Source organism: Myotis yumanensis, unplaced genomic scaffold (genome assembly GCF_028538775.1).
Source record: "Myotis yumanensis isolate MYYU_CA2020_CCGP unplaced genomic scaffold, mMyoYum1.0.hap1 SCAF_22, whole genome shotgun sequence".
Taxonomy (NCBI): Eukaryota; Metazoa; Chordata; class Mammalia; order Chiroptera; family Vespertilionidae; genus Myotis; species Myotis yumanensis.
In genome coordinates, this window is record NW_027223773.1 from 1,921,815 (window position 1) to 1,944,385 (window position 22,571).

At 39.9% G+C, this 22,571-nt stretch overlaps 1 protein-coding gene and 1 long non-coding RNA gene across 5 annotated transcripts in view; both read right to left on the reverse strand.

Annotated features, from left to right (window-relative positions):
* The window catches only part of LOC138999201 (complement factor H-like), a 63,831-nt gene that overhangs the window by 18,047 nt on the left and 23,213 nt on the right, over nucleotides 1-22,571 (reverse strand). For 2 of the 4 annotated variants that reach the window (XM_070401280.1, XM_070401279.1), the window contains 7 exons: nucleotides 21,468-21,647; nucleotides 20,321-20,503; nucleotides 20,023-20,205; nucleotides 19,009-19,185; nucleotides 15,767-15,943; nucleotides 15,091-15,300; nucleotides 14,194-14,367 (listed from right to left, as the gene is read on the reverse strand). In XM_070401280.1, the coding sequence (XP_070257381.1) occupies nucleotides 14,194-14,367; nucleotides 15,091-15,300; nucleotides 15,767-15,943; nucleotides 19,009-19,185; nucleotides 20,023-20,205; nucleotides 20,321-20,503; nucleotides 21,468-21,647 (1,284 nt within the window). Of the gene's footprint in view, nucleotides 1-9,980; nucleotides 10,395-10,928; nucleotides 11,112-11,334; nucleotides 11,509-13,089; nucleotides 13,267-14,193; nucleotides 14,368-15,090; nucleotides 15,301-15,766; nucleotides 15,944-19,008; nucleotides 19,186-20,022; nucleotides 20,206-20,320; nucleotides 20,504-21,467; nucleotides 21,648-22,571 lie in introns of those variants that run through there. The other 2 variants (XM_070401282.1, XM_070401281.1) reach the window with 2 other exon arrangements.
* Nucleotides 2,263-5,001, reverse strand: LOC138999214 (uncharacterized). Its single transcript, XR_011469335.1, has 3 exons — nucleotides 4,958-5,001; nucleotides 3,050-3,245; nucleotides 2,263-2,343 (listed from the first exon to the last, which is right to left on the reverse strand). It is a non-coding gene; the product is annotated as an uncharacterized lncRNA (long non-coding RNA).

Sequence of the window (22,571 nt, forward strand, 5' to 3'; positions counted from 1 at the left end):
TCATGGACTCCTATTTTTCTTCTCTTGACCCAAGTATTTTATATTCTAGTTTAGCCATCACTGTTATTGATAATAGAAATAGCTAAAAAGTAAGTTCCAACACATCCCATTAACTATTATATGAGGAAACATTATAACACATATGACTTCTTATATCCAAAAATTTTCAAATGTTTCTCAGTACATTCAGATGCTGTTTACATCCAAATATATGTTATGTGGGTTCTACATACCTGTCAAAACACTTTTTCAGATCTTTCTGTCTTAACTACTCCAAGCAAAAATTTCTCTCTTTGCTTTAACCCTTTGCACTCCGCTGTCCCCTCTCAGGGGACATTGCAGTTTATTAGTGATTACGGGGAATTGAGTTATTTCAACGCAACTTTTTGAGACATGCATGTTTCCCTGAAGTTTTATCTTGAAATGGCACAAGAAATTAAATCAAAATATCGTAAAATTACTAAGATATATACAAGAAATGTCAGCGGGTTTTGTGTCGGATTAAACAATAAACTACATATTCCCGATGTGGGACAAAGAAAACGGGACTGCATTGTGTGTTCTAACAGGAAAACACCTGGTGGCAGGCGTCAAACCACTTATTACTGTCAAACATGCACTAATCAGCCTGCAATGCATATTGGGGAGTGTTACAAAACTTATCATACTGTACAAAATTATAAACAATAAAATATTGTGTTTTTTGCAAATATACATTCCTCGATGTCACCCAATTCATATAAGTCCAATATCATTATAATACGTTACTTGGTCCCAAAATTATACTAAATAATACGAGGGTCTGTAAATGCACGTTTCCGCCGCAAAGTAGCGTCGAGTAGCTGGTAGCCAATGTCCAGAATGGTTCGGAGTGCAAAGGGTTAATAGACCATATGTCTGTGTAATTTTTTACACGATGTTGGAGGTTGTCTTTGATGATCTTAAATGCTCTCTGCGTATTTCAATTCCAAGACTCAAATACAGTCTTAGCTCTGTCGCCGAAATGATTTGATGTCCCCAGATAATGAAGGCTGCTTCCTATTCTAGGTTGTGGGAGCAGGTCTTGCTTGTGCTGGGAGACATGTGTTAGACTTGTCCATCTACTCCAGCGGTTCTCAACCTGTGCGTCGCGACCCCTTTGGCGGTCGAACGACCCTTTCACAGGGGTCGCCTAAGACCATCCTGCATATCAGATATTTACATTACGATTCATAACAGTAGCAACATGACAGTGATGAAGTAGCAACGAAAATAATTGTATGGTTGGGTCACAACATGAGGAACTGTATGTAAAGGGCCAGAAGGTTGAGAACCACTCAGTCATTTCAACTTCAGATTTAGAATTTTTTTGCAATTCAATACTTTCTTTTCTATATAACCTAGTTTGGAGCAATTTCTAGACTATTCTGACTTGGGTATGGTAACCTTGATTTGCAGTCTACCCACTTACTGGGTTTGCTGTGATCTCCCGCAGAAGGGGACACATACACAGGAGAGGATGAGTCAGGTGGGGTCCACAGTGGGATCAGTTAATGTATCAGAATCAGCCTCTCCCAATGTTCCTGTTTAAAGGACCTTTATCATTGTTCACATAGGGATTCTCCAGGCTCATAGCCCTACACACGAGTCTCCGAATGTGAAACATTGAGCAGGAGAGCTGTTGGTGAGCACAGTTCTAGACGCTGACTGCATGACTAGTAGACCACACGCGAGCTCATCAACATCACCCTCATGGTCTCAGGATCCAGAAGAATCTTGAGAACTTACCTATGCACCTCGGGACTTCAGACCACTTTGCAGAACTACAGGTTACATATTGAGGACCCCGGAGTTCATAGTAGGCCTGGCATTGGTATTCCACTCTTGACCCTGGAGGATACCCTTCCAATAGGAGGGAGGTGATGTCTCCATTGCTAATCGCTGGAGGAGGCCCACACTTGTCTGCAGATTCTGAAAAAGAGCATTTTAAATGTTGAAGAACAAACTACTTTTATTGGAAACTATTCATGTAAAGATGCCCAGGAAGTATTGTCCCTCTTTTGCATTTTAAACCTTGTAACCACCATGTGGTTCAAAATGCCTTAGATCCCCACACTCAAGCGAGGACTCCATACATGTAGACTTTTCAGCTCTTGGAAAAGGAAATGCTGGAATCAAAATACTTACTAAAGCAGGTTGGCAAGTGGGTCCAGCCGTCCTCACCACACACCATGGAGCCATTGGTGCTTCCATCTCTGTTTTCATAGCCATCCAGGCATTGGTAGTCCAATGTGTCATTGAGTCGAAATGGTTTTCCGGTGATTATGGCTGTGGCATTCCCAAATATTGGCATGTCACAATGTTCTAAAGCAAAATAAAGGTCGCCATTGTGTTTCTAATGCCATATCATGTAGAATCCAACTAAGAAAATCTCATTCTGGTAATACTAAACTTTATCATCAGAGTGTGAGACTTAGAGAAAGACTGTAGTCCTTGGATATATGATCCATGTATTTATATAAAACACCCTCTTTTCCCTAATGATTCCCAGAATTGAAAGTTTATCCACATTGATTTTTAAAAATGAATAGCAAAGGGTACAGCTTTTTCACTAAAGGGAGACCCTGAAATGGAAAACAATGTTTAAAAATGTAAGAGGTGATATCTCCTGGTGTTCTTTTAAGGCAATCTTCCCACCTTCTGTCGCATATGGTTTAGTTTTTCTTGAAAACCGTCTAATTTTTTAATATCTGTAACTGTTCTTAGTCCTCAATGGTTATTGAGTGAATTAATGGTAAGTATTTCAACCCGTGAACCGGGTGTAGGGAAATCTGTAATTTTCACAATTAAACTATGAATAAATGATACCAATATTGTTATCAAGTCCTTTTTGTATCTCCCATGTTTTTAATGAGGGACCTATTATAAAAGAAAATACCTATATTTGTCTTTTTGCTCATAGAATGCTTCCCTTGACTGTATTTTTCTCACACAGGCTTAGGGGTGCTCAAGTTTTGCTCTCTGAACTCTGAACTATTGCTACATACACAGGATAGAGAGGTTCACTCACTGCGGCAGGGCACTTTCGGGAACCATCCTTCTGGTGTGCAAGTAATTGATCCTCAGAAAAATTGTGAATGTCTTGACATAGTTTTTGTCACAGCTATAGTGAAACGATTGTTCTACTGATGCTGGAAAGTATGGTCTAGTGCTATCTTCCCAATATAGGCGTCCATGTTTTATTTCTGGAAAGTCACAGGGCTTAGCTAGCAAGTAAAACAAACAAAACACAGTATGAATAATGTTCTACATTCATAAGAACCAAATGAGAGATAAATTGTTTCATTGGTGAATTATATTTCTTTCTTCACATACTAATAATATTCATTGCATTAGGGTTTCTAGGTTAAGGAAAGTTGCAGTTCAGGTGACGTAAATAACACTAGTTTCCTGAACATTTCACAAAGATACAAAAATGAAATCATTGGGGTGTATATGTGAAACTAACACAACACTGTAGGTCAATATTATCTGCATAAATAATCATTTTCCATGTCATTGTTATGCACACTGAGGCCCACGTAACAGGTGGTCATGGCCTCCTCTTTAAGGCACCTGACTGTCCACATTCATTGGGCCTTGGCCTTGAATGAACACTGAGCCGTTGACCTGTTATGTGTGTCATTTCATTTGTCATCCATGGAAGATCCAGCTGAAGTGCGGGCCCCTTTCCCAATGAGCTGATACACAAGGAGCAGCAATGAGATTGTAGAGACAGAAAACACTGGGAAAGGGGCAGCCCCCCAGGAATGAAGTGCCCTGTGGACTGAGGGGCGTGTGTGACAGGTGGGGCTTTAGAAAGTGCACAATGTCTCCCACATTCATCCCCTCATACAAGGGAGCCCCGGGCCCCTCCCTTGAGTGAGGCTGGACTGAGGGGCGCTCTTCTGGAGAGGTCACGTGGCTGAGGGGACCGTGTGACCAGGTCATCGATGCTCTGGAGGCGCCTCCAGGGCCCTCAGGTCATCGCTCTGGGAGGGTGACCTGCCCTCAGGTCGCCGATGGAGACGCTCAGGTGGACAGCTGCGGAGGCTCCTGTACTCGTCCTGGGAGTGGGCCCCTTGGAAGCACATGCTGCAGCCCAGCCCTCTCCCCCCACAACCTGGGCAGTGTGAGGTCTCATCTGATAATTGAATGGATACCCCGTCCCCTGGGAACTGACCTTAGACCACTTCACAATGGACATTCCCTTCCCCTTAGGCCCCATTCCACTTGCTGAGATCATTCTCTCTCCCCTCTGGACTTTCCCAGAATCCTACCCACCCAGGGAATTCTCCTTCCAGTAAAAGCCCCCGTAGAGTCCTTTAAAACCTCTGTCTCCCTGTCCCTGGGGGCTGGCGCCAATTCGGGATTCAGCCCATCTGACATCCCGATGACCTAATACATTTATAATCCCTCACCATGTGGCCTCCTGCGTTCCTCCTTCGGGACCCTAACAAGGAGCATCCCACGGAGCAGCAGGGAGTGATTCAGAACTGAGCAGTGAAGCAGCTCCCAATCCTGACCCTGCCAAGGCTGACACATAGGAGCCTGTGGTTCTGAGGCCCTGGGAGCCGGCTTCTTGGCAGCACATGCTGCAGCCCAGCCCAGCCCTCTCCCCCCACAACCTGGGCCGCATCCCAGGGAGCAGCGGGGAGTGACTCAGAACCAGGCAGCTAAGAGTCACCCAAACCCTGACCCTGCCAACGCTGACACATGGGGGCTACTGTTCTGAGGCAGTATGTTCAGGGGAGTTTGTTATATAAAAACCAGTTACTATTCTACTCGGTGTTAAGCGGTAGTGCTCTTACCCAATACCCTAGATCAGATATTAGAATTATATTATCTGGACACACACACACAGACACACACACACGCGCACACGCACACACGCACATACTTAACATTGAAGCAAAATTTAAAAAGGTTTATCACTTACAAAGATGGGACATTGTCCTTAGAATTGGCGACTTTGAAAAGCAAAGAGCGCCCATCAGTCCTCTGCTTTACCTTCTCAGCGAGGCAATGACTGGGCTTCTCAGGCCCCATTTCTTGGTGTTTAAGGGAAGGAATTTATAACGAAGAAGCAGGTCAAGACCTCAGTGGGACTTACGGACACATCTGGGACGGGGTACCCAGCCTACACGAGTGCATTTTGTGGTATTTCTCAGAAGGGGAGGATAGAAGCCATTTCTGCATTGGTATGTGATGACACCATCAAGTCCGTATTGGTTCATTTTAGAAGCAAAGTCACTGTTGGGAATTACTGGAGGATCACATGTTATTTCTGAAAAGAAAAGGACACGTGGATTATGCAGAAATCACTACGCTTGAATACAATCATTATATGAGATTCCATTGGCTGCCACTTCTTGTTCTTACCAACGAGCAAAGTGGCATTAGAATGAGCAGGGTCTCCATTCTTCCACTCATCACTCATTTCCCTCCCGCATGGCTCATCTGGAGCATCTGTGCCTCTTGTGTCTTGAATCCTCTTTCCCCAAAGCCATCACTTCCATCATGATATTCCATAGGTGGCAATGACCTCATCATACGTGCCTTCCTCTGCCCTCAACTCCCTGGGGTTGTGAAGTTCTGGTAAGGACGGTTCACACTTATTCTGAGCCTCTTTCTGCCAGGCACTTGGTAGTGTTGCCCCCCGGGACCCCGGAAGGTTTGCTCTAGGATCGCTTCCAGACATCCTACTCAGAGATGCTCCAGTCCTTCCGATGAGTGAACGGGGGACTGGGGTGCTTTCCCCGGGGACACCAGGGAAGTTTGCTGTGTTGTGATCATTGTTGCGTAAGGAAATTGCCCAAATTAAACACTAAAAAAACCCCAGCACATAACAAATTATGAAATTGCGGACAGTGATGCATAGTCTACTCACACCTGGTTATTTGACGAGACATCATGGGCTCTCTCAAGTTCTAATTTATGATAATTCAAACATGAGAGGACTGGCCCTAGCCGGTTTGGCTCAGTGGATAGAGTGTAGGCCTGGGGACTGACAGGTCCTAGGTTGGATTCTGGTCAAGGACATACGCCCAGACTGCGGGCTCGATTTCCAGTAGCGAGTGTGCAGGAGGCAGCAGATCAATGGTTCTCTCCCATCATTGGTGTTTCTGTCTTTCTCTCCCTCTCCCTTCCTCTCTGAAATCAATTTTTAAAAAAGTGAGAATAGATGATAAAATAAATGACAGAGAAAAATTATAATGAAGTTTTTGTAAATTGAATAATACAAGTGCTTTTAAAAATGTTTAAAGTCTCAACATTTGTTCATGGTCTCAGAAAACAAAATAAAATTCAGCGAGATTACACTGGAAATTAAATATATATTTCTTTTTTTTAAAAAAGAAATTTGTTACATATAGCTGTTTTTGTTAAAATATTAAGTTGACAGTAACATTAATGACCTATAATAACTTTAAAGTTAAAATGTATGAGACTAAACATTTTTAAAATGTATAACCTGATGATGGTTTGACATAATTATCTATAATATCTTCACCATATGTAAAATTATGAAAATATCTATCCCTCTCCAAATTGTCTTGTATTGGGAATAAGAGTCCCCCAGCAATGCTGGAGCAATAGTCTAGCTTTTCTGTGACGTGTTCTAGTCATGGCCTCATGAACATCGTCACATGACACGGCCTCATGAACATCGTCACATGACTCCCTAGTCCCTGTGGGGTGGCTCTCACACTGTGGAACTCAGAGGACAGCAAACAATCTGCTTTCACTTCCCCTGAGGTGAGTATGTGATAATTATCCCATCATGATTATATATATATATATATATATATATATATATATATATATATATATTCCCTCTGGCTTATTTTAACCTGCCAACTCAATACAGTACTATTATTTGATAAGAACTGAGGTGCCACTGGGCTGCCGAGTCACTATCTCCATGCGAATGGTGAATGTTGTGACCTTAAGACAAAGTTTCTACCAGCAAATTCATTAAAAAGACAAAGACAGCCCTGGCAGGTTTTGCTAAATGATCAGAGCAAGGACCCAGGCACCTAAGCATCTCAGGTTCACGCATAGTCAAGGGCATGTACCTGGGTTACATGTTGGGTCCCAGCCCTGGTCCGGGCTTATGAGGAAGGCAACCAATCTATGTGTCTCTTTATATCCATATCTATCTATCTATCTATCTATCTATCTATCTATCTATCTATCTATCTCATCTCCCCTTCTGTCTCTTCCACTCTCTCTAAAAATCAATAGAAAAGATATCCTCAAGTGAGAATCAACAAAAATAAAATAGAGAAATTAAGAAGGATTAAATCCTACTTAAGAAGGAGTTGAATATTCCCGTCAGTTTCAACTCACCTTGTCCACGAGCCCAGGAGAACCACAGGGTGAGGATGACCGTGACTAGGAACTGCATGGCGGGCTCCCCGGGTGTGTTAGCACAGAGAGTCCAGCGCTGCTGTTTGGGGTTTAAATCCGCTGTAGTTACCTAGAGTGGCCCTGAATTTAAGTGAAATAAGGGGAAGCTAGTGTACTCAGGTCACTTAGTAAATATCAAAGTGCAAAAAGCTTTGCAAAACCCCTCAGTTTTCATTAATAATCAACTACCATTTGATTGCCCAAAAATGGATATTATAAGCCCTAGATCAACTAGAAAAAATCGATACCTAATAACTGACAAATGGTATGAAATTAAATGCTAAAAGCATAGACTAATGTAAAAGAATGAAGAGGATTCTAAAGAATACTAGCAAAAGTGGCACAAATTAGAAGCAATTGGCAAATGGCATAAATAAATCCATCAGTAGTCATTATTGATGGTAAATCACAATGACAAGCCAATAAGAAAGAAGATAAAGTAGAACTGAACAGAGAAAAAACCCAATTATGAGCTGTTTCCCTAAAGACCAATATAAATATTAAAAAATGACCAGTTGAGACTGCCCGGTATAGCTCAGTGGTTGAGCATTGACCTATGAACCAGGAGGTCACAGTTTGATTCCTGGTCAGGGCACATGCTTGGGTTGTGGGCTCCATCCCCATTAGGGGGTGTGCAGGAGGCAGCCGATTAGTTAAAATATTTTAATTTATTCCCTCTCATCATTGATGCTTCTATATCTCTTTCCTTCTCCCTTCCTCACTGAACTAAAAAAAATAATATATTTTTAAAGTGACTAGTTGAAAGCAAAAGATTGGAAAATGTAAACTTTGTAAGAACGAAGTCTGTGTAAGGTGAGTGGTTATGGTAATATTAGAAAAAATAATATTCAAAAGACAAACACCAGAGACCAAGGCAAGGGGGAAAACTGCATGAATTCTGTAAGGAAAGAATAAAATATAAATTTGTAGAAAACCTTTAAAATTCCACAAAAAAGAGCTACCTTAACTAATACACAAATGCATTTTCTTTATATTAGAAACAAACATTAGAAAATGAAATGTTAAAAAAGAACACTATCATTTATAAACGTTAAAAAACAAAATATGAAGGATAAATGTCAACAAAATATTGGTAAGATTGCTACACTGCAAATTTCAAAACATAAGGAAAAAAATTCAAAGAAATGAAAAAGTCCATGTGTTTGTGGATTGAAGACTTCCTATCATTAAGATGTCTGCTCTCCACAATTAATTAATGCTTTCAATTTGATACAAGAGAAATTTTCTCAGTTAACCATAATTAAATGTCACTGACAACATGACTCTAAAATTCATCTTCAAAAAGAAATAAATTGGAAGCTTTTATTCCTAAGTATCTAAATCGATAACAAATATTCTCTCTTTATCACGGTGTGGAAGTGTCATAATAATAAACACCTTAACCAGTGGGAAGAAGGGATTCTAGAAATACACACACACATACACAGAGTAGTAATTATAAGAACATACATTTTAAAAAGGTCTGCCTAGAAAAATTTACATGAACTCAGAAGTCACATAACAACTTGGAAATACTTTTAATTTATACCACAGAAGAGTGCAATTAAAAGTGATGATTGTATTATTTCTAAACAAAAAAATAATAGGAAAAGAGACAGGTATCTTAATGAGAAAGTTAAGAGAAAAACCCAAAAGAAAGGGTCCTTAAATATCTTCAATGGAAAGAAGCACTTTCCTAACAAAATGCACCTTAAACTACACCGAGGTACCATGGTTTATCTACCAAAGAGGGAAACCATTTATCAGGCTGACCCCAGCCCCTGTGCAAATAGAAATGTCTATGGAATTGCTTGATGATCCATGAATTTCACTTCTGGCAACTAACCCTGACCATCCGCCCACATCATCATGAAAGAGTTCTTTATACTTCTTAGGATGTATTGTCTTCATTTTTGTATGTATTAAATTTAAATTAACATATTCTTGTGGCTCAAAGGTGACATATGTTAAAGATAGAGAATGGGAGGATATAGGAATTGAACCCCAATGCCCACGCCTATTAGATCTAAATGGACTGTAGTTATGGTCGGTGTTTCATTGTGCTTCCTGCCAGTCTCTGTTCTGTAACCATTGGCTCACTTTTCACAACATGCTGGGTGAATGTGTTCTATGGGCTTATACTCGATATTTTATCAGTTTTCAAGTTTGTGTTACAATAGCTGATTAGAATCTAATACCTCTTTATGACATGTTTGAATGACTGCATGAACTAGATGAATATGTAGTTGTTGCATTTCATCATTTTGGGGGTATAGTGAGCCATGGATAGATAAGCAAACCTAAGTAATAACCTCTACCATCTGTTGCCAACATGGGTGTGACAGTTTGGTTTTGACGTGTTTGTGAAGTGACTTTAAGGTGAAGATGGAGACAAACATTTTTTATTTTTTTCCTCTGAAGTAAGAGTCTCAAAACCACCCACAGCTGTGGAGAAGCTGAGAAAGTCGGGAGGGTGGTGGGGGGAGCAGGGAGGGGAGAGATGGCATCTACTTTCTGGCCAGAGACGTGTCATGAACAGAACACACAGCATGTTGGTTTGTCACATTTTAATGAGATGCTTATGAGAAGTGGTCCGTTGGTCTCAGATCACAATGACATCTCCACATGGCATTTAAAAGGAATTGTGATTAATGAATACAAGTGAGTTACACCCTAATAGAAAAATAATATGAGAAGAATTAGATTAATATTAAAACATTCTGAATGAGGCGAATATTTTAATATGAAAACTGCCACACAGCTCTCATGTTATCCACATGTGGGATACTCCAGCTTTCCTTCTTGACATTTTACACGGAATGCAGACGCTGGTGACAGTCTACGATGGTAACCTCGACACCTAAATTCAACATAATCATTTGTTCTAGAATAAATTTTTTTCGCATCTAACCATTTCAACTCTATGTTATGTGCTTCCATGGTTTCTTCTGATATTACACAGGCATCTGAAGGTAAAAAAAAAAAAAAGGAACATAAAACTTTAAGTAGTATACAAATATTTTCCACAGAACTTTACAGTTTCATATAGAATCTTCCACAGAGATCCAGGAATTTTTTGTCAAATACTTTTCTAAATCAATTTATTGAAAATCATGATGTTGCTATAACTCATTTAAAATTATCAGTGATGTAAAAACGAGGTGCTCTGTGGAATGTGTGGTCATTGCACGTTATAATCAACATTCACAATGTCACCTACGCTATGAAGGGCTTTCATTGAAGAATCCTTGAAGGGGGAGGTGGAGGTGGATGAGGGTGGAGGGGGCATAAGTGGTGAAGGAGGAAAATAAATTAAAATAAAGGAAATTGATTGTTTCTTGCTGTTGTTGCTCAAGAATTTTTCAGATTTTATACCCTCAGACATGACTATTTGGTAGTCAACATAATAGGTGATTGTCAATGTAAGTTCTATTATAAACAGCAAACATGGCATTCATTACAGGGATTTCCCAGGGTCCACGAGACATTAAAGGACTTACTTAAGCATTTGGGAGGCTCAGACCACTGTCCATCACGGCATGTTATTCTCCTGTTTCCCTCAAGTTCATAGTAGGCTTGGCATTGATACTCCACTGAAGACCCGGGAGCATAGACTGCTGATGGATATGAGGTAGTGTCTCCATTGTCAATAGCAGGAGGGGGCCCACATTGTCCTGTGGACTCTAAGAGAGGATATTGTTGGTTTATTGAGTGAGCAGTTGATTTTAAGGTAGCTGCAGAGCAGGTGGGAGCTATACTCACCTCCTCCCGGCCCCAAACCGATTTACAGGAAACGATAGAGCAACAAACCTGAGTAACCAAATGAAGGCCAGCTGGACAGGAGTCTAGTAACCAAGTGCTTCCAGAAGCTGCACAGAGACTGGGAGGGGAGCATGAGACACCTACCCTTGCACTCAGGTGGGTCTGTCCAATTCCCACTGAAGCATGTCACCACTGCATTCCCAAAGAGGCCAAAAGGGTGCCTGCATTCATAACGTGCTGTCTCCTCATGTCGATACCTAAGCTTCTGGTCTGGTATGAAGGCATTTCGCACTGTGGGAGGGCTGCCACAGGAGAGATCTGAATAAAGAGAAAAAAAATGGATCTCTAATGCAGCGATCATTTAGATGCAATTGAGACTGAAAATCTTCACAAATTTACATGCAAAATTGAAAAAAGATAAAGCAAATTTTTTCGGTAAGAGGCAATCTTCTATATCTTAATTTTCTTTTTCATCCTCTCTGAAAGGTTAATAGAGATTTTTCAGGCAATGAAAATGATGATTATGCTGGGCAAAACTTTTGAGTTTGATGTAGTCCTATTTGTTTATTTTTTTCTTTTGTTTTGCTTGCCTGAGGAGATACATCAGAAAATAAATATTGCTATGAGAAATGTCTAAGATTTTACTGCCCATGTTATTTCTTCTAGGATTTTTATGGTTTTTGAATCTTGCATTTATGTCTTTAATCCATTTTGAGATTATTCTTGTGTAAGGTATAAGACGGTGGTAAAATATCATTTTTTTGCTTATGTCTGTCCAATTATACCAGCACTATTTACCAACAATGGCAGCCCAATAAATTCAATAAAAATTTTAAAACTTTTTCAAAAGAAAAAAAAATAATGGGTTTTCTGAACATTTTTCTTTAAGTTTAGTAAAATAAATGTAGATGATATAAAAATAAAATTCAATTTATAAACCCAAGAAACTCATAATAAACATATTATTTGCCAGCCAAATGTGGTTCACAAACATCATGTTTTTGAATTGGGATTTCAGGCCCTTAGGAAATGAGCAGAGTAGCCAGGTTCTTAGAGAGTGAGTCACGTATTGACATGCTTTGAGGAATATCGATGGCTAAAGAAGATGATCACTTAAGATATCCACACAGAAACTTAGGAAAAGTAAGAGTACAATATATTTACAGTTTCCTAAAAATACTCCAATAATGTGAGTGCTTAAGGACACTGCAGTGAGATCTGTGCAGTTCATTGGGGAGACTCGGGCGGATATAAAGTAATAAGAGGCTGAAGCTACGGTTCCCCACAAAATGGGCATAGAGCCCGCTGGGAATTGCTACAACGGTTTCAGGGTCACACCCCTGAGCTTCTGATGCTGACTCTGAGTGAGCCTGTGAGTTTGCATTTGCCTTTCTACCGATTCCCCAGAGACACTGACACGGCTGTTTCCGGGGTCACACTCTGAGGGATCTGGGGCCCCAATGCCCAGCACTGAGTGCACATCCCATTCGTCTATGTCAGCGGTTCTCAACCTTCCTAATGTTGCGACCCTTTCATACAGTTCCTCATGTTGTGGTGACTCCCAACCATAAAATTATTTTCGTGGCTACTTCATAACTGTAATGTTGCTACTGTTATGAATCATAATGTAAATATCTGATATGCAGGATGTATTTTCATTGTTACAAAATGAACATAATTAAAGCATAGTGAGTAATCACAATAACAATATGTAATTATATATGTATTTTCCGATGGTCTTAGGCAACCCCTGTGAAAGGGTCATTCGACCCCCAAAGGGGTCGCGACCCACAGGTTGAGAACCACTGCTCTATGTTGAGGCATAAACCTTCCTTCATCTGGCCTCTCCAGAAACTACGTCTATTTTTTAATGAAGCCAGAAGCCATTCATCAAAATACCTTTGCATGTGGGTGTTCCTATCCAAATGCCGTCCCTACATTCTACAACATTGGCTCCATCCATGTGGTAATGTTCTGGACATCTATAAGACACATGGTCTCCTGGCTTATATGAGTTCTTCGGCTGGCCCAGGAGGATGGCATTGCCATAGTTGGGTGGTCTAGGACAAGTCATTTCTGAAAAAGCAACAACAGACTTTTCAGTAAATCTTTTAAAGAACATATCATGCAATAGTTAAACTTTAGAATAATAGGTACACACCAAACCAATGTGTACTATACAATGTTTTTCTTATAACATGGAAATGGTAGCCATCTTGACTCAATTACATTGAGTAATTGTACATTTATCAAAAGCACAACGTGAGGATGGTGGTGTTGAAAGCCTGAGGAGATGGGCATACCGGGCATGACCGGGACCAAACTTCTTATAATCAAATTCTTATCTGTCCACACGGGCACAGACACTATGTGCACATTTCCATTTTTTTTGCTTCTGTCCAAATCTTTTCCCATAATTATATCAAACATCTTCAACTAACTATATTTTTATTGATTTCAGAGAGAAAGGGAGAGGAATTAACAGACAGAAACATCAATGATGAGAGGGAATCATTGATGAGTTGCCTCCTGCAGGACCCCCAATGGGGATCGAGCCCACAACCCAGGCATGTGCCCTGAGTGGGAACGGAACCCTGACCTCCTGGTTCACAGATCGATGCTCAACCACTGAGCCATGTGGGCCTGGCTACATCAAACATCTTAGAACATTATGGATTTATGAGGAGATAACTGATAAACACTCAGTGAATTGAATAATGATGAGGTGGGTGAGCAGGGACCAGCTGTGATACAGGAAGAGATGAGAAGTCAGGGGTTGCCCATCAGAACACATGGAAAGTGAACACAGATGACATCAAATGAAATAACTTGGCTCCTTTTGGCAAAGTTCTCATATTACTATTAATTCTGCTATTAATTCTCTAGCAGAATTCAGAACTTCTAGAAATACCTTCTAGAATTAATGCAGTTTTATAGTTGTACCATGGATACTCTGAACTAAAGGTATTCATCAGCCTTAGAAGAAAATGAAATACACTATACTTGTGCATTCTGGGGGATGGGACCAATTTCCTCCTGAACATTCTATAGACGCAGGTCCACGGATCCGAAATCCTCTGTTACAGGTGTACGTATATTTTTGCCCATGTGGAAAACTGTTTAACCTGTTAGGAAGAACAGCATTGGAAACCTCAGGGGGTGGTCCACAAGGAAGTCCTAAAAAAAAAAAAAAGAAAAGAAAATAAAGGAAAGTAAGAATGAGTGTGTATTTCACTGAATCTGAACTTCATTTCATGTCCTGGTTGTCGTATTTGGTACTTTCATTTGAAATAAAATGAAAACACAGGCACTAATCTCATATGACAGAAAAGGCGCACAAATGCTTTAAAACCAGCATGGTGGTGTGTCCAGCTGTCAGCTTGAGCAAGAACTTGAAGCAAAAACTGTGAACAGATCTGAGAATGAGCGTATCAATGGTTCTCTAACCAATTAAGAGCGTTAAAAAGAAACACATTGAGAATCATCTTAAGAAAAGTACCCTCCATTGTAAGAGATCAGAATGGACAATGGAGAGAGAACATAAATCTTTATAAAACCTGGCGACAAAGCCTTCATTGCAACCCATATGAATATTTAGGAGCATGAACAGGTATAATTATATGAAGAGTGAGGTTTCATTTCACCACATTTCAGGTTTTGTAGGAAAAAATGCCCGAATTACAAGTGATTTCATAATGAACCAATAAAATAAATAAAAATAGGCTTGATTTGTTTCTGCAAAAAATAATTTGGTAAAATATTAAAATCTATATAAATGACATATAATGGTTTTATATGTTTATAAATCTAAAGAGTTATTTCTCATGGCTTTGATGATGATGATGGATTATATTACTGAACTGTATGAAAACAGAACTTTAGTGTGCATGCTGTCCTCACCTACACACTGTGGTGACGCACTCCATTTTCCCAGGTGGCATGTTATCCCATCTTCTTTAGATAATTTGAAACCATCCTTACAAATATAACTTAATGTGGTGCCATGGGCATATAGCTCGGGTTCCAATGATTCGCTTTCGTCTTCTGAAGATCTGGATGAATTAATGCTGCCATGTTCTACATGAGGTGGTTGAGAACATGGAGTTTTTTCTATATGAAAAATAGAGATTAAGGGGTGAAGCACAAGGATAATGTTTATTAAATTGAAAAATAAAATCCAACACTGTTTGGGATTTTAAACTAGGGACATTGGAACCAATTAAATTATTAATAACTAAAAGTATTTGATAGTTGCAAAGATATATGTGCCCATAAAATTGATGCTACTGTCCATGTGTCCCATATGCCTCTTCAGTCTCCTCCTGTTTGTCTTGAGGAGTGAAATACGCATAAACAGAACTTGGGTATTTCCACAGTCACTGGAAGTTTCTGTTTGCATTTGTTTCACATTAGAAGGGAAATAATGCTGATTGATTTTGGCACCTGGATGGTGTGTACTGTTTGGAGATGAAGTGGGATGGGTAGGGGTAAGGGATCCTCTTCTTCCTTTACACAAAGCAGGGCTGTGGGTTACCCTCATCTGAGAGACAGTGTAACGCAGTGACCCACTACTGACCGACACAGTGAGGTATTGACTGCCATCGTCCATCCTGGCACACGATTTCCTCTCCTTCCTGGATTAAAAAGTTTTCTTGACAGAGAATAGATATTTTTTCTCCTTCTTGATAATTCACGGAAAGGGTCATATTTTGAGAATTGGGAATCTGAGGTGGAGGTGGACATTGTGGTGCTTCTAAAAATATTAAAATCAGATTTCTTGATGAAAAATCATAAGTCAAAATATTAAAATAACAATTTAGTGAATAAAATGATTACTAATAATGCACCTGGAAAGATCAAACTACAATGCTATGTTCTGTGTTTAAATATGTTATACTTTCCGTCTTGTTTGTCATCCTAATATACCTCATTGGGTTTATATTCTCATGGCCTTCCTTGTAGGTTCTTTCCTTTATACCTTCTGTGATTAATCTTGGGTATCTTAGCTTATGTAAAATGCTTTCTGTATATTCTAGGCCCATGGAAATTGGTAAAAATATTGAGGTGAGTGGGTCAAGGTGCCCTCCTATTAAAGAAGAGCAATAGTGATATGAAAAGTGGAATGAACCCTTTGTTGTTGGAATTGGTGGTGGCAATGAGACTCAGTGTTTGCCAGACAGATATCAATGAACAAAGACAGATGACTAGATGGGTAGATTCCTTCAGAGTAGATGGATGCAGACATAGATTTATCTGTAGATAGATGTGCACACCCATAGATGCTTAGATAAATATACACGTTATAGGCATAGGCACATTTTAAGGTAAGAACTTGGTAGCAATGGGGTCCCAATAGTAATGCGCACACCCACTGCCCAGTGTGACTTTAAAGCCACCCCACTGCCGGGCGGTTTGTTGATAGCTGACCAATGCACATGATACAATTACTATTCAGAAACAGTGTTTGGGGTTTTTCAAGATGGCGGCATAGGTATACACGGGAGTTTGCTGCCTCGAACAACCACTTCAAAAATACAACTAAAAGATGGAACGGACATCATCCAGAGCCACAGGAAAGCTGGCTGAGTGGAAGTTCTACAACTAGGAGGAAAGAGAAAAGCATACCGAGGCTCAGTGCTGAAGTAAAATACTAAGGTTTGGAGTGCATGCGGAGCGGGCTGGAGGCTGAGGGCGTGGTTGTCATTTTCAATCGGGAGGGAGTCTCAGGCTCTGAGCTCCAGTTCCGGGCGAGTCTCTAAGGACCCACACTCATACGGGAGAAGCAGGACTGTCTGGCATCGCTCAGAACCCTAGGGCAGCTTTCCCTCCGTGGGGCTTGTAGCCATTACCAGGACACTGAGAAGCAGAACCTCTGAGGGCAAGACTGAGAGCAGCCATAATTGCTAACCCCGCCCTGTTGATAACATGGGACCCACCCCGCCCAAGCCCTGCAGGGAGGCTTTTGCTGGATAGCCTCAGGCAAAGGCTAGATTAGCACCTCCCTAGAGATCCAGGAGCCAGGGATGCCCAGAGGTCAGAGTGGGGCCATCCAGCTTGCAGCTCCGTGGAACCATAAAAGACACACTCAGGGGGCAGACTCAGTGAGCACCAAAGCCCCACTGAAGCAAGTCTAGCCCCAGAGGGGTGTCTCCAGCACAGAAGTTCTCCCACCGCAGACCCAGCTGATTCTCACAGCCAATTGGCCTGGAGGTCAATTCCTCACAGTGATAACTACAACAATCAAGGCTTAACCACAACAAGACTGTGCACAAAGCCCACAAGGGGGTGCACCAAGAGTGTCTACCTCAGGTAATTGGGACACTTAGCACAGAAAGGCACTCTATCGACACAGCGAAGCATAAAAAATGCCGAGACAAAGAAACAGGACACAAACGACAGAATTGGAGGAAAGCAAACTGTTGGATATAGAGTTCAAAACCACACTTTTAAGGTCTTTAAAGAACTGTTTAGAAGCCGCCGATAAATTGAGTAAGGCCCTCGAAAAGACTGGTAAGACCGCCGATAAATGTAGTGAGATCCTCAAGAAATCTAATGAGACCCTCGATGTTGTGATAAAGGACCAACTAGAAATTAAGCATACACTGACTGAAATAAAGAATATTATACAGACTCCCAACAGCAGACCAGAGGGTCGCAAGGATCAAGTCAAAGATTTGAAATACGAAGAAGCAAAAAACACCCAACCGGAAAAGCAAAATGAAAAAAGAATCCAAAAATATGAAGATAGTGTAAGGAGCCTCTGGGACAGCTTCAAGCGTACCAACATCCGAATTATAGGGGTGCCAGAAGATGAGAGAGAGCAAGATATTGAAAACCTATTTGAAGAAATAATGACAGAAAAATTCCCCTACCTGGTGAAAGGAATAGACTTCCAAGTTCAGGAAGTGCAGAGAACCCCAAACAAAAGGAATCCAAAGAGGACCACACCAAGACACATCTTAATTAAAATGCCAAGAGCAAAAGACAAAGAGAGAATCCTTAAAGCACCAAGAGAAAGAAAATCAGTTACCTACAAGGGAATACCCATACGACTGTCAGCTGATTTCTCAACAGAAACTTTGCAGGCCAGAAGGGAATGTCAAGAAATATTCAAAGTGATGAATACCAAGAACCTACAACCAAGACTACTTTACCCAGCAAAGCTATCATTCAGAAGTGAAGGCCAGATAAAGAGCTTCACAGATAAGAAAAAGCTAAAGGAGTTCATCACCACCAAACCAGTATTATATGAAATGCTGAAAGGTATCCTGTAAGAAGAGGAAGAAGAAGAAAAAGGCAAAGATACAAATTATGAACAACAAATACACATCTATCAACAAGTGAATCTAAAAATCAAGTGAATAAATAATCTGATGAACTGGTGATTGTAATAGAATCAGGGACATAGAAAGGGAATGGACTGACTATTCTTGGGGGGGGGAGGGAGAAAGGGGTGTGGGGGTGAGTGAAGAGATTAGACAACAATCGTGCACCTATGGATGAGGACAGTGGATGGGGAGTGAGGGCAGAGGGTGGGGTTGGAACTGGGTGGAGGGGAGTTATGGTGGGAAAAAAGAGTAATTAATGTAATAATCTGAACAATAAAGATTTAATTAAAAAAAATAAAAATAAAAATTTACCTTAGGCAACAACAACAAAAAAAGAAACAGTGTTTGGGTTATTTTCTAAATTTCCTCCCACTTCCAAAATTATTGTCATAATACAGACTTAGTAACAAAATGTTAAGACACAAAGAGACACGTTGTACAAGGCAGGAAGGAAAATCACCGTTTGGAAATGTTCTAAACAAGAGCTCACCTGTGCAGGTCACCTCGGGCTCCCACTTTCCGTTCACACAGACTGTGTGTTTCTGCTCTGACTTCCTCCCACAAGTGTAATTGATTTTCTTATTATGCTCAAAGTCAATCCCATCTGGTAAGTTTGCCTCAGAGTCAATTGTCCTTGATAATTTACACTTCTTGAATTCAACTGTTGCTGTAAAATGAAAATATTCCATTGAAAATACTGATTATGAAAATCCAAGCAACTAATATTAAAAAACCCAACACAACAACTATAGAGTCCAAACTGTAATGAAATAGGATGTTAGGTCCATAAATTCCACCAGCAAAGTTCTTCCTGATCATGCTGCGTGAGGTGCGCTACAATATTTGGACACACAGTCCTATGTCCAGTATTGAAATTTCAGAGAGAATAGTCATCCTAAAGCCATTGGGGACATTGGGGTTCACATTTTGTCTGAGCTACATAGGAAAGAGTCATACATGACTAAATATGATCCCGTTTGAAATCTGCAAATTTTCACATCCACTTTTCTTGATCTCAAACATCTCTAAATTATTTTTAGTCTACAACCTTGAAGTGTTAAAAGAAAAAAATTTATCTGTGGAAATAGACTATGTGAATTTCCTAGTTTTATTATATTTTTTTCAATAAATTAAAGTACAATAACAAGAAAGGTTGATCTAAGTTGTAGGGTTTAGAATGTGAATATTTCAGCATATCTTTAGCATGATCCCTAAAAATCAGAATAAGAAGTTGGTTGTTTAAGTCATAACCTATTTTGTATATATGTGTGTTTAAGTAAAATTTAGCTTCATAGGTATAAACAATGTCAATATTAGGGACAGACACATCAAATTCTATTGCTAGTTTCTTTTTTTCCTTTGTAGACACTATTGAACTATAAACAACGAATGTTTGATTCATTATCATTGTCAGGCCAACATTTCAAAAATATGGTTGCATGTAGAGTTTCACAATAAAAAATCACAATGCTATTAATTGTCAATTAAAGAAATGTCTTCTCACCATTGCACTGAGGTGGTTGGGTCCACGTTCCCCTAATACATGTAACTGAGCTGTGACCAATCATTGTAAAGCCTTCTCCGCAAGTGAACTCTACTGACTCTCCATGGTGATAGGAGGGCCGTGCTGGGGACACGACCTCACCATGGTCCAGCTTAGGTACGTCTCCACATGTGCTGTCCTCCTCTGTGAAAATCCCACAAACAAACATTCAACTTTAAAATGTAAGTGAGGTCTTGATAGGAACAGAAACACAAAGTGTTGACGTTAAGTCTAACTACTGAAAGTTTGGATACGTTACCAACACACACGGGCAAGGGTGTCCACTCTCCATCAACGCACTGAATTTTCCTCGCACCCTTCATCAGGAACCTGGGGTTGCACACATACTCCACCACCTCGCCGTGTTCATATTCCCCTTTAGGTGGGTCTGCCACTGTCCCGTTGGGGAGTTGAGGAGGTTGATCACAGGGCTGTACTTTCTCTAGGGTAGAAATACTGTATAACTAAAGGTTAAAGTGTCTCTTGTACAACTGAAAATCCAGTAAAAAGAAGTGATTTTTTCTTAAATCTATTACTTATTGTCTAACTTATCACAGCATTCTTTTAAGGAAGGATAAAGAATGGTGTTTACACCAGATTCATGTCTCCCAGCTCTGTTATGATACAGAACTAGCACATTGGACATATATGTAAGCCTAGGAAACATTTGATATTCTAGATCAGGGGTGGGGAAGATCTGGCCCGAGGGCCATAAAAGGCCTTGGAAATCATTTGGTCAGGCCCTGCCAATGCATTAGGGGTGAGTTAATTAAATGTTTGACCAATTGCAGTAGGATAATTTTTAAGTTGATAATTTTATATGATCTGATGTCATAAATATTCAAATGGCCCTTGGCAGAGAAAATGTCCCCCACCCCTGCTCTAGAAGATCTAAACTTATATGCAAATCAATGACCAAATATCATTGTGTAACTATTCACATTCCACAGAAACATTTCATCAAAATTTTGGGGAAAATAAAATCATTGGAGACAAGTATTTGATCAACAAATTTTAACTCTACATTATATTGTATATGGCATTGAATTAACTATGTGATGCTTGAAATTGTCTAGAAATTCTCAGGGAAACTTGAGGTGAGACCCATGCTGATAGAAATGTCCAATATCAATGGTGGAAGTTATGCAAAAATTATGATTAAAGAGGTCACTCCAGCATCACACAGTATGTGCATCTATGGAGATTTTCAGTATATAGTCCAAAAAGCAATTAAAGATTACTTCCTTAAATAAGAAAGTGGGAGGTATCTACTACCCAACACACATTCCTGGCTTAATGCACTGAGTTATAGACACACTGGGAGCCAACAGAAAATTAAGAGTAAAAGAATAGCTGAAATCCAACATTCTACTTCTTGTTTGAGCAGGTGTCAGAGAATTAATCACCTTTACATGTCGGAGGGCTAGGGGACCATCCAAAGTGGTAGCACTGAAGAGAGTCTGCTCCAATGAGAGTGAGGAATCTATTTCTGCAGGAGAATTTCAACACGTCTCCAATGACATATTTCTCTTTCCGGGGCTGAACAATTAAGTTCTGCTCTATATCGGGAACGATGCATTCTCTTTCTATAAAAAGGGTAAATAATTTAATGAGAACAGATGATTAACCAGTGCCAAGTAAACTTTATATGTCATGCAAAATTCAGTGGCTGGGTGTTGCCTATACGGAGAGGCATCAAATAAATGCTCTCCCTGGAAGTGCATTATCTATTATGTCTGAAACATCCCTCACATTCATTTGGGACCCTCTGAAGCAATATATGTGTCCTGAACACTTATTTGTAATTTCAACTAGCTTATAGTAAATCTGATTTTATCAATGACATTAGTAAAACTAAATGCTACATTTTTGGTATTATCGAAATAATACTATTCTGTCACATTAAAAAACACCTAATGCTGCAATTTTAAATTGCATGCTTAAATAAAAATTGGTATAGTAATGTAATATACTTGGGGACCAGGACACTCAAAGAGAGGCATTTCTCATATATTTTAGTAGAGGAACATTACAAGTTGCTGAGTTAATCATTTAAATCAATAGTTACGTAGAATAAAACCCCAACTCTTTCACGCCTACACTTCCAATGCCATCTTATCTTTTCCTCCGGTTGTTGATCCAGACCCCAGGCTTCATGGTCTCTGAACATTTTTTAAGAGATCAAGTTCCTTGCTCTCCCTGTTGCATGGTTCCGAATGGTTTTCAACCTTTCTGTGTAGAGATGCCTTCCTCTATGAAACAAGCCTTCAATCCCTCCCATTTTCTAAGTCCTTGGATGTATTTGTTCCTTTGAAAATATAAAAATGTATTAGGTATATTGTCATTTGATTCATTATTTAACTTTTTTCATTGTTGTTTTTTCCATAATTCAAGGAGCCTGTATGGAGCCCATACTAGGTGCGTGTGGAAGCTGGCATGGAGAATGTAGTCTAACCACCAGAATATTTTTTTAAAATATGAGAATGTTTGTCAACATGGAAACATTTCGC